This window comes from Desmodus rotundus, chromosome X, assembly GCF_022682495.2.
Source record: "Desmodus rotundus isolate HL8 chromosome X, HLdesRot8A.1, whole genome shotgun sequence".
In the NCBI taxonomy this organism is placed as follows: Eukaryota; Metazoa; Chordata; class Mammalia; order Chiroptera; family Phyllostomidae; genus Desmodus; species Desmodus rotundus.
The window spans coordinates 64,193,640-64,206,929 of NC_071400.1; the positions used below are offsets into that span (position 1 = coordinate 64,193,640).

Genomic DNA, 13,290 nt, shown 5'->3' on the forward strand with positions numbered 1-13,290 from the left:
TTACATAAGTCCCTTTAACATTTCATATAATAATGGCTTGGTTACGGTGAACTCCTTTAGTTTTACCTTGTCTGGGAAGCAGTGTATCTGCCCTTCTGTTGTAAATGATAGCTTTGCTCGGTAGAGTAATCTAGGTTATAGGTCCTTGCTTTTCATTACTTCGAATATTTCTTGCCACTCCCTTCTAGCCTGCAAAGTCTTACAGGAACTCCTTCGTAGATAACTCTCTGCTTTTCTCTTGCTACTTTAAAGACTCTCTCTTTATCTTTAACCTTTGGCGTTTTAATTACAATGTGTCTTGGGGTGGTCCTCTTTGGGTCCAACTTACTTGGGACTCTGTATGTTTCCTGGACTTGTATGTCTATTTCCTTCACCAAATTAGGGAAGTTGTCTTTCATTATTTTTTCAAATAAGTTTTCAATTTCTTGCTCTTCCCTCTTTTTCTTCTGATATTCCTATGATTTGGATGTTAGTACATGTGCAGATGTCCCAGAGGCTTCTTATTCTGTCCTCATTGTTTTTTTTAATTCTTCTTGCTATTCTGATTAAATGCTTTTTTCTTCCTTATGTTCCAAATCATTTATTTGATAATGAGTTTCATCCCCTCCACTCTTGGTTCCCTGTAGATTTTTCTTTATTTCACTTAATGTAGCCTTCATTTCTGCCAGGGTCTTTTTTATGCTGTTGCCGTACTCAAATAAGTTCTGTGAACATCCTGATAACCAGTGTTTTGAACTCTGCATCTGATAGGTTGGTTATCTCCTTTTTGTTTAATTCATTTTCTGGAGTTTTGTTCTTTCGATTGGGCCATATCTTTGTCTTCTCAATTTGGCAGCCTCTCTGTGTGTGTTTCTGTGCATTAGGTAGAGCTACTTTGACTCCCTTTCCTAGGTTGCCTATTGTAGAAGAGCGGACCTGTAAATTGTGTGAGGTGGAGCCTTAGGTGATCATCAGGGTCGGGTACCCCATTTCACCATTTTGTGGCTCTGTGTTGAGGGAGGGCGTGGAGAGAAGACAGTGCATCTGCCTGGCTTCTGGAGGTTTGCTTGGGAGGAAGCTGTCTCCCAGCACTTGCCCTGTTTCCTGTCTCTTCACTTTTCTCCCTGTATGTCGCTTGTCCCCAGCTGTTGCCCTGGTGCCCAGATATGGTGGGTCCATGTAAGTCCTAAGTCCATGTGGGCCCTTTAAGAGGAGTCTTCTGATAATCCAGCTGTTTCTTCTGCCACCCCAACCCCCACTGGTTTTTACAGCCAGAAGTTATGGGGATTTATCTTCCTAGGCTGCTATGTGGTCTGGTTTGGGGCTGAGATCCCTTGCTCCCCCAGGTATCCCTCCCGATTTTTATCTACCACAATGTGGGACCAGCCATTCTGCTGCCTCTCCATGCCACTCCTGTGGCTCTGCACCTCTCCACCTCTCTCCATCTCAGCCCCTCCTATCCATCTGGATGAATGTGGCTTCTTTTTTTTTTTCTTTTTTTTTTTTTAAGATTTAAAGAGGGGAAGGGAGGGAGAGAAATATCAGTGTGTGGTTGCCTCTCACGTGGCCCCCACAGGGGACCTGGCCTGCAACCCAGACATGTGCCCTGGCTGGGAATTGAACTGGCGACCCTTTGGTTTGCAGCCCATGCTTGATCCCCACTGAGCTGCACCAGCCAGGGCTGAATGTGGCTTCTTTAAATCCTTGGTTGTTGGACTTCCATATAGCTCGATTTTTTGACAGTTCTGAGTGATACTTGTTTCATAGTCTAGATGTAATTTTTTCTGTAGTTGTAGAAGGAAGTGAAGTGTATTTCCCTACACCTCCATCTTGACTGGAAGTCTAAATGTTATTTTCTGGTTTAACCAGTTTGTGTGGCAGCTTTGACATCTCGCTTCCTGGTGCTGCTGATACTGTAGGCCACACACAAAAAGCCAATCGAACGCTGCACCAGCTGGCACTCCTGGTGCCCCAAAGTTTCTTTTAGTCTGGTTTGCGATGGTGTGCCTTCAAAGACTTGCGCTCACCCTTGGCTAAGAGCAGCGGACGCCTCATATTTTTTATTTTAGTCATTCTAGTGGGTTTGTAATGATACTGCATTATTGTTAAAATTTCCATCTTTATTGGCCATTTGGATGTGAAGGATTTCGGTCTTATTCTTGTTTTCTATTGAGTTCTTTATATGTTCTAGTTATAAGTTCTTTGTAGAGTATATATATTAAATAGACATTAGACATTTATTTCAGTTTTTCTCACTTAATGTGTGTTGTAGTTATAATTTATAGAAGCATTACTTGTGGAATAAAACAAATGCAAACTTATTAAATATCTGCTGGATACGTGTCAAGTGACCCATTGGTACTGGCTATTCATAAATGGGTTACAAATGCTCTTGATAATCCTCATCTCAGCACTGAAAGGTTGTTGGTGTTGCTCCCCTTAATAGAGAAGACACAAGGCTCAGAGAGATCAATAACTTGCCCAAGGCCATACTTCAGAGTAGCAGGACCAGAATTGAAACCTAGGTCCGTGGTTCCAAATCTTTTTTACTTGGTCATATTGTTTTCCCAAATTACAAAGGTTTTTTTTCCAATTTTTTTTTTTTAAGATTTTTATTTATTTATTTTTAGAGAGAGGAAGGGCAGGGGAGAGAAACATCAACCTGTGGTTGCCTCTCACATACCCACTATGGGGGACCGGCCTGCAAACCCAGGCACGTGCCCTGACTGGGAATCAAAAACTGGCGACCCTTTGGTTCTCAGGCCAGTGCTCAATCCACTGAGCCACAGCAGCCAGGGCTACAAAGGGGTTTTTTTTTCCAATTTTAAAGTGTACAGTTTAGTGGCACTTAGTACATTCAGTTGTACAGCCATCATCTCTGCCTAGTTACAAAATCATCAGTGCATTTTGATTCAAAATCCGCTTGAATGACAACAGAACTAAGTTTTCTTTTTTTTTAAGATTTTATTTATTTATTTTTAGAGAGGGTAAGGGAGAGAGAAAGAGGGGGAGAGAAATATCAGTGCATGGTTGCCCCTCACTGGGGACAGGGCCCGCAACCTAGGCATACGCCCCAACTGGGAATCAAACCAGTGACCCCTTGCTTTGCAGTCCGGCACTCAATCCACTGAGCCACACCAGCCAGTGCCTAAATTTTCTTTTTAAGATAAGGAATTATCAAGGCACAAATCTTTGTTAGAGGAAAAAATTTAACTTAATTTTCTTACCTATTGGACTTCTTGCTATTTTAAGTAACCCTGCATTAAATGTTTTTGCATATCATTATCTATGATTGTGCTGCTTTTCACTCAGCCCCTGCCACTTTCTAGCGCAGGGTCGTGAGCACATTGTAGATGTCAGTAATATTACAATTTAATTGAATACTGAAGGAATTATAGCTCTCGATTAGCAATCAAGACTTGACTCCTTGCCATTGACTAATTCTTTGTGCAAGCCACATTTCCTTGGGCCTCATATTACCCATCTCTCAGATGGGGGGAAATATTGAACTGTCTTAACTCTTTCATAGGTTTGCTGTGAACAGTTCTATTTAAATATCACACATAAAAATGTTTTTAAGAAAAGCCAAGCGACATCTAAAAGAAAATATGTAAAATGTTTAGTAGGAAATGAACAAGATTTAGAGGCATAAAATCTGGATTTGCTACCTGCTTAGCTTTTACCTTTAAGCCTTGGTTTTCTCGTCTATAAAGTGGACCTGGTAATCACTGAGTGGGTGACTTGAAGGATCACCTGTGTGCGTGCACCTCATTGATGTGCAAACAATATAGCATAATTGTACTTGTGAGTAAATGTCATGATTAACGACTTTTCAGGACTGCAGTGTGCTAGCTTTTGTCCTGGACCACCTCCTCCCACATACCCAGAATGCAGAAGACAAGGACACGCCTGCCCTGGCCCGCCTTTTCCTCGCAAGCCTGGCTGCTGCCGGCAGTGGCACAGATGCCCAGGTGGCCCTTGTGAATGAAGTAAAAGCAGCCCTGGGACGGGCACTGGCTATGGCTGAGAGTACAGAGAAACATGCCAGGTAAAATTCAGGCCTAACCTAGTGCTGGTAACTAGTAGCATCCTCTTACTTCATTCTAGGCCCATGAGATTTCTTGCATTTGAACAAGAGTTTTGGTTATACTGACACTACATTCTCTGGTCCTCTCAAACTGATTACATTTGGAGAGGATAGGTAAACGCCTTAGAGAAAACAAAGGATTGTTTTCATTCTTCAAGCAAGAGGTTAATTATTCAGTCTCATTTTTGAATTATGTTTAAAGGAAGTAAAAAATACTACCACCCAAAGAGTGAGTTATCACCTAATTATTTACTTTTAGGAGGAAACCGTGTACAAGAGGGTTATCTGAGGCAAGTTAGTAAAATGTGGCTTAAGAATGGGCTGTACTCACATGATAGAGGTGTCAAACTTCTCTCCCAGGCTTCAGGCAGTGATGTGTATCATCAGTACTATCATGGAGTCCTGCCCCTCCACCTCCAGCTTCTACAGCAGTGCCACGGCCAAGACCCAGCACAATGGCATGAACAATATCATTCGACTCTTCCTGAAGAAGGGACTGGTTAATGACCTGGCCAGAGTGCCTCACAGCCTGGACCTGTCCAGGTAAAATCATTCCCAAGCCCCAGCCTCAGGCTTTTGCCCTCTCTTTAATCATGCTGCTTATTTCTCCATTTGCCTTAATATTTCATGTTTTCTTGCCAGGTGAGTAATGAGCAGTCAGTGTGATAAGAAAAAGTTTGGGTGTAGGTGGGAACCTGAGTTCTTAGTATTGTGGCTTTTTTTTTAATTTTTTTTTAATATTTTATTTATCTTTAGACAGGGGAATGGAGGGAGAAAAAGAGAGAGAGAAACATCACTGTGTGGATGCCTCTCCCGTGCCCCTGCTGGGGACCTGGCCCCCAACCTGGGAATTGAACTGGTGACCCTTTGGTTTGCAGGCCAACATTCAATACACTGAGCCACACCAGTCAGGGAGTATTGTGGCTTTTAAGAAAGGCACTTTCTTTTCTTTAGGTCTTAGTTTTCTCATTTGCTGCAAACTCAAAAGTTGAACTATATTTCTAATTGTTTTCCAAGCTTCCCTCCTTTAATTAAAAATAACCTTTTATTGCAAGATTCTGTGTGTATCATAAGAGTAGAAATGAGCAGAAATAGATACCATATTCCACCCAGATAGCACTGTTATTGTATTGGGTTGGCCAAAAAGTCCATATGGTCTTTTTTGTAAAATAAAAGACGCATTTTTTCATTCTCACCAATAACTGGATTACTTGGATATTTTTGAGTATGTTAGCTATCTCCCATGTGGTATAATGTTCATTTTATCAATTAATGTCTCAATTTGATCACTGTCAATTTCAACTCATCTACCCCCAACCGTTGGAGCATCATCCAACGAGAAATCTCCACGAAACTTCGCAAACCACTTTTGACATGTTCAGTCAGTCACGGCACCTTCTCCATACACTGCACAAATCTTTCTGCGTTTCAGTTGTGTTTTTACCTTTCTTGAAATAATAAAGCATAATATGCCAGAAATGTTGCTTATTTTCTTCCATCTTCAATATTGAAATGGCTACATGAAAATTCACCAATTTTGCCCTGGCTGGTCTGGCTCAATGGATTCAGCACCAGACTGCAAAGCAAAGGATTGCTGGTTTGATTCCCAGTCAGGGCACATGCCTGGGTTGTAGGCCAGGTCCCCAATGAGGGGTGAGTGAGAGGCAACCACACCTTGATATTTCTCTCTTCCTCCCTCCCTTCCCCTCTAAAAATAAATAAATGAAAAATTTTTAATGTTAATTAAAAAAAGGAAATTCACTGATTTTGATTGTTTTTTTTAATGCACACTATATGATTGACAGCTGTTACAATATAACCTAACAAATTGTTTCAAATGAGGTTAAAGACAACTAAGCACTACTAGAGCCATGTTATGAAAAAATCTCATGAGCCTTTTGGTCAACCCCTTATATCTTTCAGTGGTTTTCTTCATATATGTAAATGAAATGATATGTATGCTATTGTGTAACCTGGGGTGGGTTTGTTTTTTGTTTTGTTTTTCTTGTTTGCTTTTTTTAGTTTTTTTTTTTTTAGTTATTAGTCTCTACCTTTCTGTGTAAATCAAGTTTCACCCTATCTGATGCCAAATCTATATTCAGAAATATTTGTGCGAACCAGAATCCAGTTGTTGACCTTGCATTATTTTTGATTGTGCCCTATACATCTCTGTTTTAACAAAAATCCTTAATTTAAATTTTTTAAATCTTCATTTTATTGCTGTTTTTCATGACACTAACTTGTTGAAGTGACCAGGCCTACTGTCCTGCAGGGTGTTTCACCTTCTGGATTTGGTCCATTTGGTACCGTGCAAATGGACCAAATGTTGTTCACTCTCTATTTTCTGTAAACTCCTTGTTAGAACTGGAGGCTTAATGGAGCCATTTAAGCATTATTGGGTAGCATATATCATAGATGATGTCCATCTCATATTGTATAATGGGAAGACCTATCTCTTTGAACTGCCATTATTAATCATGATAAGATTGACCACTAGAGTAGTGTAATAATCAGCGCTGTACTGACATTATTTCACCCCCTCTTACCAGAAAGTAATCTGTACAAATGTCTAGTTCCCTGTCAACCATATACATAATTAATGGTCTTAACACCCATTGATAATCCTTGTGTGCATCAGTTAATTTATTTGGGAGTTATCAATGTTAATATTCTAATTTCGGTCATTCCTTCTGCATTATTAGTGAGCATTTTTCTGTGATTTAACCCAGTTCAAGAGGAAAAGTCTATAGTTACCCTAAAATACAGTCCTTGCTGAAAAGGCAGAATAAAAACTCAGTTTTTTCCCTAAAGTCACCAATTTTCAGAGTAAAATCAAGAATAGGTTAAATCACCACCACCTCAGATGTGAGTTTTCTGTGGCTTCCTATTTTTAAGTGGTATTGTGGACTTGTGAATTTTCATTGATTCTTAAAATCAATTATTAAATTGTTTTGATCACTATAGTTACCCTTTTTCACGCTCTTTGGCACGTGGGGCCTCTTCAAGCTGACTTCTTTGTTCTTTTGACTCAACCTCATCAATTTTAAAAAACATTTAAGCCCACCCTCTTAGCGCAATAGGCAGCGCATCAATCTCATAGTCTGAAAAAGTTTCATTTAAAAGTTTCACACTCACAGTAGTAGGTGAGCACCATATGTCTCACCTAGACGAACCAATGGTTAGCATTCTGTCTTATTTGCTTTAGTACCTTCTCCCCTCCCTGTTTCAGGAGGTGAATGGGAGTTGAATCATTTGAAATTTGTTACAACTTGATGCTTAACCTCTGAATACTTTAGAATTTTCTCCTAAGAGCAGACATTCCCTTACATGGCTGGAGTACCATCATCACATCTAAGAAATTTACCATTAATATGATAGTATTCTATATATTTCATATCCAGATATCCCCAATTATTCCAAGTGTGTCTTTATAGCCTGGGGCAAAGGGTTTTAATCAGTAAGCATCACCCGTTGCATTTGGTTGTCATAGGTCTCTTGTTATTTTGGGGGGTTTTTTATGGTACTTGACTATTTTGAAGAATCCAGAAAGCCAGATGTCTTATAATAATCTCCCATAATCTTTCTTATGGTTAGGTAGATTCAGGCTAACCTTTTTTTGGCAATAGTAGTATGTAGGAGTACATAGTAGTACATGCTTGCCCTTCTCCGTGTATCACATCAGAAGACATGTAATGCCAGTCTGTCCTATTATTGGTGATGCTAAATTTGATCACATAGTTAAGGGTTAGATTTCCCCCTTTGCATCAGTGTGTTATCTGTGAGGTGGTGCTTTGAGCTCATGAAAATCATGTGAATATCCTGTGCCCTGAAGGTTTTTTAAAGATTTTATTTATATTTTAGAGAGAGGGGAAGGGAGGGAGAAAGAAGGAGAGAAACATCCATGTGTGAGAAAAACATTGATTGGCTGCCTCTCACACACCCCCAAGTGGAGAGCTGGCCCACAACCCAGGCATCGAACCAGCAACCCTTTGGTTCATAGTCCAGCACTCAACCCACTGAGTCACTGCAGCCAGGGCCTGAAGGTTTTTAACTCAGTGGTTTGAACTATCATTGATGATCCTTACCTGGATCATTTACATTGCTGGTTGCAAAGTGATGATTTTCTGATTCTCTCATTCCTTTGTATTAGCTGGCATTCTTATAGGTTCCTTTTATGTTTAATATAATTACCATCATTATGCTTTTTGAAGCTGAAATTCTCTCAAATTTGGCCTATGGAAATGACCACGTTAATTTTTTTAAGCCTTCTTGCTTTTGAAAACCTTCTAGCACAACAGTATGTCCCTGGCTCACCTTGTACCTTCCATGCCCCATTTTTGAGATCATTTGTACTCTGATGAGCTCTGTTGCCTTTTAGTGTGGATTTCTGTTCAGTCAATCTCTCTGTCTTCCTTCATCTCAGCCCCAACATGGCCAACACAGTCAATGCTGCGCTGAAGCCTTTGGAAACACTTTCCCGGATTGTGAACCAGCCCAGTAGCCTGTTTGGAAGCAAGAGTGCTTCTAACAAGAGCAAGGCTGAGCAGGATGCCCAAGGGGCCTCTCAGGACGCCAATAGCAACCAGCAGGACCCAGGTATGGAACCAGAGCCAGTGGACAGGAACACTGGCCGGGTGGGTATAGTTATTTTACGGGCATGGCATACAGCTGTTCTGGCTTGGTATTGTTTCCCTGGGAACTTGCTGGCCTTCCAGAGATCTGTCATAGTGGCGTGGGAATCTACCCCACGAAGAATTGCTTAAAATTGCAGCCTTATTTGGCAATCCTCACACGTAGCCTTGTCTTTTCCTTTGTCGCCCATTCGTTTATTCTCTGAGAACTTGTAAACTTGCCCATGGAAGGAACCTTATTGTCTTCATGCTTGCCTCGTGGTGCCCTGCACATAGGCACCCTTTGATTATTTTGCTGGTTGGTTGTTTCAGGCGAGCCTGGGGAAGCAGAAGTGCAGGAGGAGGATCATGATGTCACTCAGACAGAGGTGGCAGATGGGGATATCATGGATGGGGAGGCTGAAACCGACTCAGTGGTGATTGCTGGGCAGCCTGAGGTGCTCAGTTCACAAGAGATGCAGGTAGGGAGGCAGATCACCCAGCATACCCTTTTTGCGGCACTGAACTAGACCCCCAAAGTGATGTAGGTGGGTGAGTACTTGAGATCCTTGCCACAATGCTGTCTGCTTTGTAGAGGAACACAGATGATATGCTTAGTAGATGCTCAGTAAATGTATTTGTATTGTATTAAATGATGGGTGGGGGTAGGATCAGGATGCTATGTACTATGATACGGAATCGATCCCAACAAGAAAACTTAGGTACAGGTGAAATGTTGATGTAGAAAGCTAGCTTTTGAGCCCTTTGGGCCCAGGGTCTTTGATTTACTTGGCTCTGGTATTAATGGAAGCTCCTAAACAGTACTGCTATGCCTATAGTACTGGTTCTCACTGTGGTGTTCAAACAGCAGTCTTGTAACAACCCTAAAGAAAGCATTGCAACTTCTGGAGCTGGCAGCAGTGGTAAGAAATGGGGTGTACAGTCCTAAGCTGCTGGCTCTAAGGAGATCTGCATGTATTCCTGGACAGTATGAAGACTAACCTGGTCTCAGATAACTGGGATGGACCCATTTAAAGGACAGTCTGAGTGTGCATTGGCGCACATGGTAGTTTCTGTGCTCTTAATACCACCCAGTGTGTGGTGTATATATATAACACCCTCTGTCACACATCCTAGAAATACATGCTCCCTTGCTGGCTTTTTTTAGGGTTTCAGTGCTAGCACAATGATATAGACTTGTGTGCATCTATATATGTTCTATTTCTCTCCAGGTTGAGAATGAGCTGGAGGACCTGATAGATGAGTTGCTTGAGAGGGATGGCGGATCTGGGAACAGTACAATTATAGGTGAGAGCCCCAGAACTGAGTATAGCCTCTTCCTTTGCCTCAGTCTCTCTTGGGAGGACCCTTTTTCTCATCATCTGCTTGCTCAGCTCTGCCTAAGGGCTCATAGCCAGCCTAGATTGCTGCTTGTCTTGATATTGACTGTCTTACAGATGAGAAATTCACAATCCATCTACAGACCTATGGTGGGTCTGAAGTGTTGCCTGTGTGGGGGCGGTGGTGGGGGTGGCCAACAGTGGAGATGATACATCAGGCACATGAAAAGTGTTTATTATTCATGGAGGCCTAGAGAAGGTTGTAGTGCTGTAGGGTGAGAAAGTGCTTTCCTTTCAGTTCTTTAGCAAAATTCAGGGGCTTTCTGCCTCTGAGTCTCAGTACTGTAAAAAGAGTGGTCACTCCCTTTGGGCGGCCCTTTTTACAACTGAGAGGGAAAACGGCAAAGGTAACCTATTGTCACCTGGCTCCAAGGGTGTATGTGTTACTTGTTTTTATTTTATTGATGAAACAAATCAAAGGATTGATGGAAGTAGACAAGTATTCTTAAATTTGACAAGGCTTTTTCACACCCATTATTCTCTGTGGTTTCACAATTAGTGAAATTGGTAGGGCAGATATGATCATCCCATTTTACAGATGAGGAAACTGAGACTCAGACAGGTAAAATGACTGGCCAAGCTCAAGTAGCTAGTCAACAGCAGGTCTTCTCCCTCATCCAACAAAATAAAAGGCTATCTGCTGGGTGTATGTAGCTACTTTAGGCACACCCAATCTGGAAAGGGAAGTCCTCTGTTGTTCAGTGAAGGCTCTGCTCTGTAACCTTCAGTGAGCAGAAGTGGAGAGGATGAATCACAAGAGGACGTGCTGATGGATGAAGCTCCTTCCAACCTCAGCCAAGCTTCCACCTTGCAGGCCAACCGAGAAGGTGAGAGTGCCGAGGCCAAAAAGGCCTCCCTTCTTGCCCTGCACGTCTGACAGATACTACACTAGGGTTTTCCTGGAGGCAGCTGCCCAAATGTGCAGAATAAGGAAGCATCTGTCTGCATGCGCTGACATACACCATCCACTTTATCCTCAGCCAGTTTTTCAAATAACATGTTACTACTGCTTGCCCAAAAATTTTGTCACTTCCTACTTGGTTCGCTTTCTTCTCACCCACCTGCTACCATCGCTCCAGATTCCCTCTACCAACAGGATGCAGTCAATAGCAAAGTAGGGCTGGAAAGGCAAGGGGGCACCAGCAGACTTGGCCAAGTCCTAGACCATGGCTCCTCAAACCTCCACATTCAGCCACCCCACTCAGCGTGTTGATTCACTGATTGGCAGTTTCAGGAAATTGGGGCTGGCTCACTAAATCCGTATATGACCCCAGACCTGGTTCTTCCTCTCCTAGAGTCAGATACCATATCGCCTTCCCACTCAATCTGCCGGCCTATACAGTAGCCTGTTTTCTAGCTACTCAGTATAGTGCTCCAATGTGCTCCCTTTGTTTTAGATTCCATGAATATCCTGGACCCTGAGGATGAGGAGGAGCACACTCAGGAAGAGGACAGCAGTGGCAGTAACGAGGATGAGGATGATAGTCAGGATGAAGAGGAGGAGGAGGAGGAAGATGAGGAAGATGATCAGGTGAGGGGGGACTGTGTTTGGGGTTGGTTCAGACAACCTCTTCCATGGGAACACAGAGCTGGAGAAAGCCAACAGTCTGGGTTGCTAGCCTCAGCGCCTCCCTCCCTCATGTGCAAATGTGGCCATGACACCAGACTTCAGAAAATCCTTACCCCCAGCAATTCTCCATATCCTATTTTCCCCTTAAGGAGGATGATGAAGGTGAAGAGGGAGATGAAGACGATGACGACGATGGCTCTGAAATGGAATTGGATGAGGATTACCCTGATATGAACGCTTCTCCCTTGGTCCGATTTGAGCGCTTTGACCGGGAGGACGATCTCATCATTGAGTTTGACAACATGTTCTCCAGTGCTAGTAAGATACAGGGGCTCAGCTGGGTTTTATCTCTTGATCCTTATACCCTTCTCTAGGGTAAGCCAAGCAGTGAATGAAACAGCAGCTATCAATCTGATACAGACAGCACTTCTTTTCCTATGCTGACTTCCTGGGGCAAGGGATATCCGAACCCATCTCTCTCAATAAATGTATACTTAGAAGAAAGAATTGAGAGGCTGCTCTTGTTGTCTCCACTTCAGTAAACAGGCAGTTGTTCTAAAGCCTGGACAGCTTGATGATTTGCTTGAATTTTTTAAAAAATGAAATACCAAGGCTGGCTGCATCAGGCACCCATGTGCACGCTACAGTAACGGGGCGATCAATAATCCCTATGTCTGTAACACTGGATCTTGAGAGTTTGGATGGACCCTTTTGAGCTTGGCATTGGGGAGTACATTTGAGCACATTCACCCTGTTCGTCAAGGATGCGTCTTTCAGAGGAGAGAGTGAATCTCTTCCTTCCTCCTCCTTCAGCGTCAAAAGTTCCCTTTTAGCATCGAGTTCTTAAAATCAACCTGTCTTGAGAAGGCAGGTCTTGACCCTAAATCACAAGCATGATGTAGCAGAAAACACTGAACTGTTCTGGTGGGTTGTCTTGGCCAACTAGTCTCTTACCTCTTTGAGCCTCAGTTTGTCACCTGTAAATGAAAAGTTTGAAAAGAAAAAAATGGGTTGGATTACGTAGTTATCAAGATACCTTTTATTCCGTGATTTTCTTTGCGATTTTGTGATTTCCATCAGTCTTCCTTATGTTGAGCCTCTGTCGATTCAACAAATTGAACAAATATTTGAGGAGTGCTTATTGTGTCATACGTGTACTGAGAAGACTGTAGTAAAAAAGGAAAACAGCCCTTTTCCCTCACTGGAGCTCATGGTCTATTAGGAATTATAAACAAACAGGAACTGCATTGTAGTATGGTGAGAAAACAAAGTAAAGGGTTAGTAAACCAATCTGTAGAATCAAAGGAAGTGGCATCTAGGCCAAGAACAAAAGAGCAGGTGAAAAGGGGGAGAGGAACCTTCAAGGTGGAGGGAGCAGCATGTTTCTGAGGGGCCTGGAAGCGTCACTGTGGCTGTAGTGTGGAGAATGGACTGGGAGCAGGTACTGCGTAGGAGGCTGTTGCAGGATCTAGGTGAGAAATGGTAGCATGACCTATGGTAGTGTCAGTGAATGTAAATGAGGTGTGGGAATGAGGGAGAAAGGACAAAGCTCAGGTTTCCGTGTGAGGAAATAAGGCCCAGGAGACATGGTTCTGCTTGAACAACCATAGAAGAAATTTCTTTTTGGCACTGACCCCTTTGCAT

General features: G+C 42.5%; 1 protein-coding gene across 15 annotated transcripts in view; it reads left to right on the plus strand.

The window, feature by feature from the left end:
- The window catches only part of HUWE1 (HECT, UBA and WWE domain containing E3 ubiquitin protein ligase 1), a 160,435-nt gene that overhangs the window by 118,973 nt on the left and 28,172 nt on the right, over window positions 1-13,290 (plus strand). For 13 of the 15 annotated variants that reach the window (XM_071220274.1, XM_071220275.1, XM_071220273.1 and 10 more), the window contains 8 exons: window positions 3,816-4,027; window positions 4,427-4,609; window positions 8,490-8,662; window positions 9,010-9,158; window positions 9,909-9,984; window positions 10,805-10,903; window positions 11,474-11,607; window positions 11,796-11,964. In XM_071220274.1, the coding sequence (XP_071076375.1) occupies window positions 3,816-4,027; window positions 4,427-4,609; window positions 8,490-8,662; window positions 9,010-9,158; window positions 9,909-9,984; window positions 10,805-10,903; window positions 11,474-11,607; window positions 11,796-11,964 (1,195 nt within the window). The remainder of the gene's footprint in view (window positions 1-3,815; window positions 4,028-4,426; window positions 4,610-8,489; window positions 8,663-9,009; window positions 9,159-9,908; window positions 9,985-10,804; window positions 10,904-11,473; window positions 11,608-11,795; window positions 11,965-13,290) is intronic. The other 2 variants (XM_071220281.1, XM_071220282.1) reach the window with 2 other exon arrangements.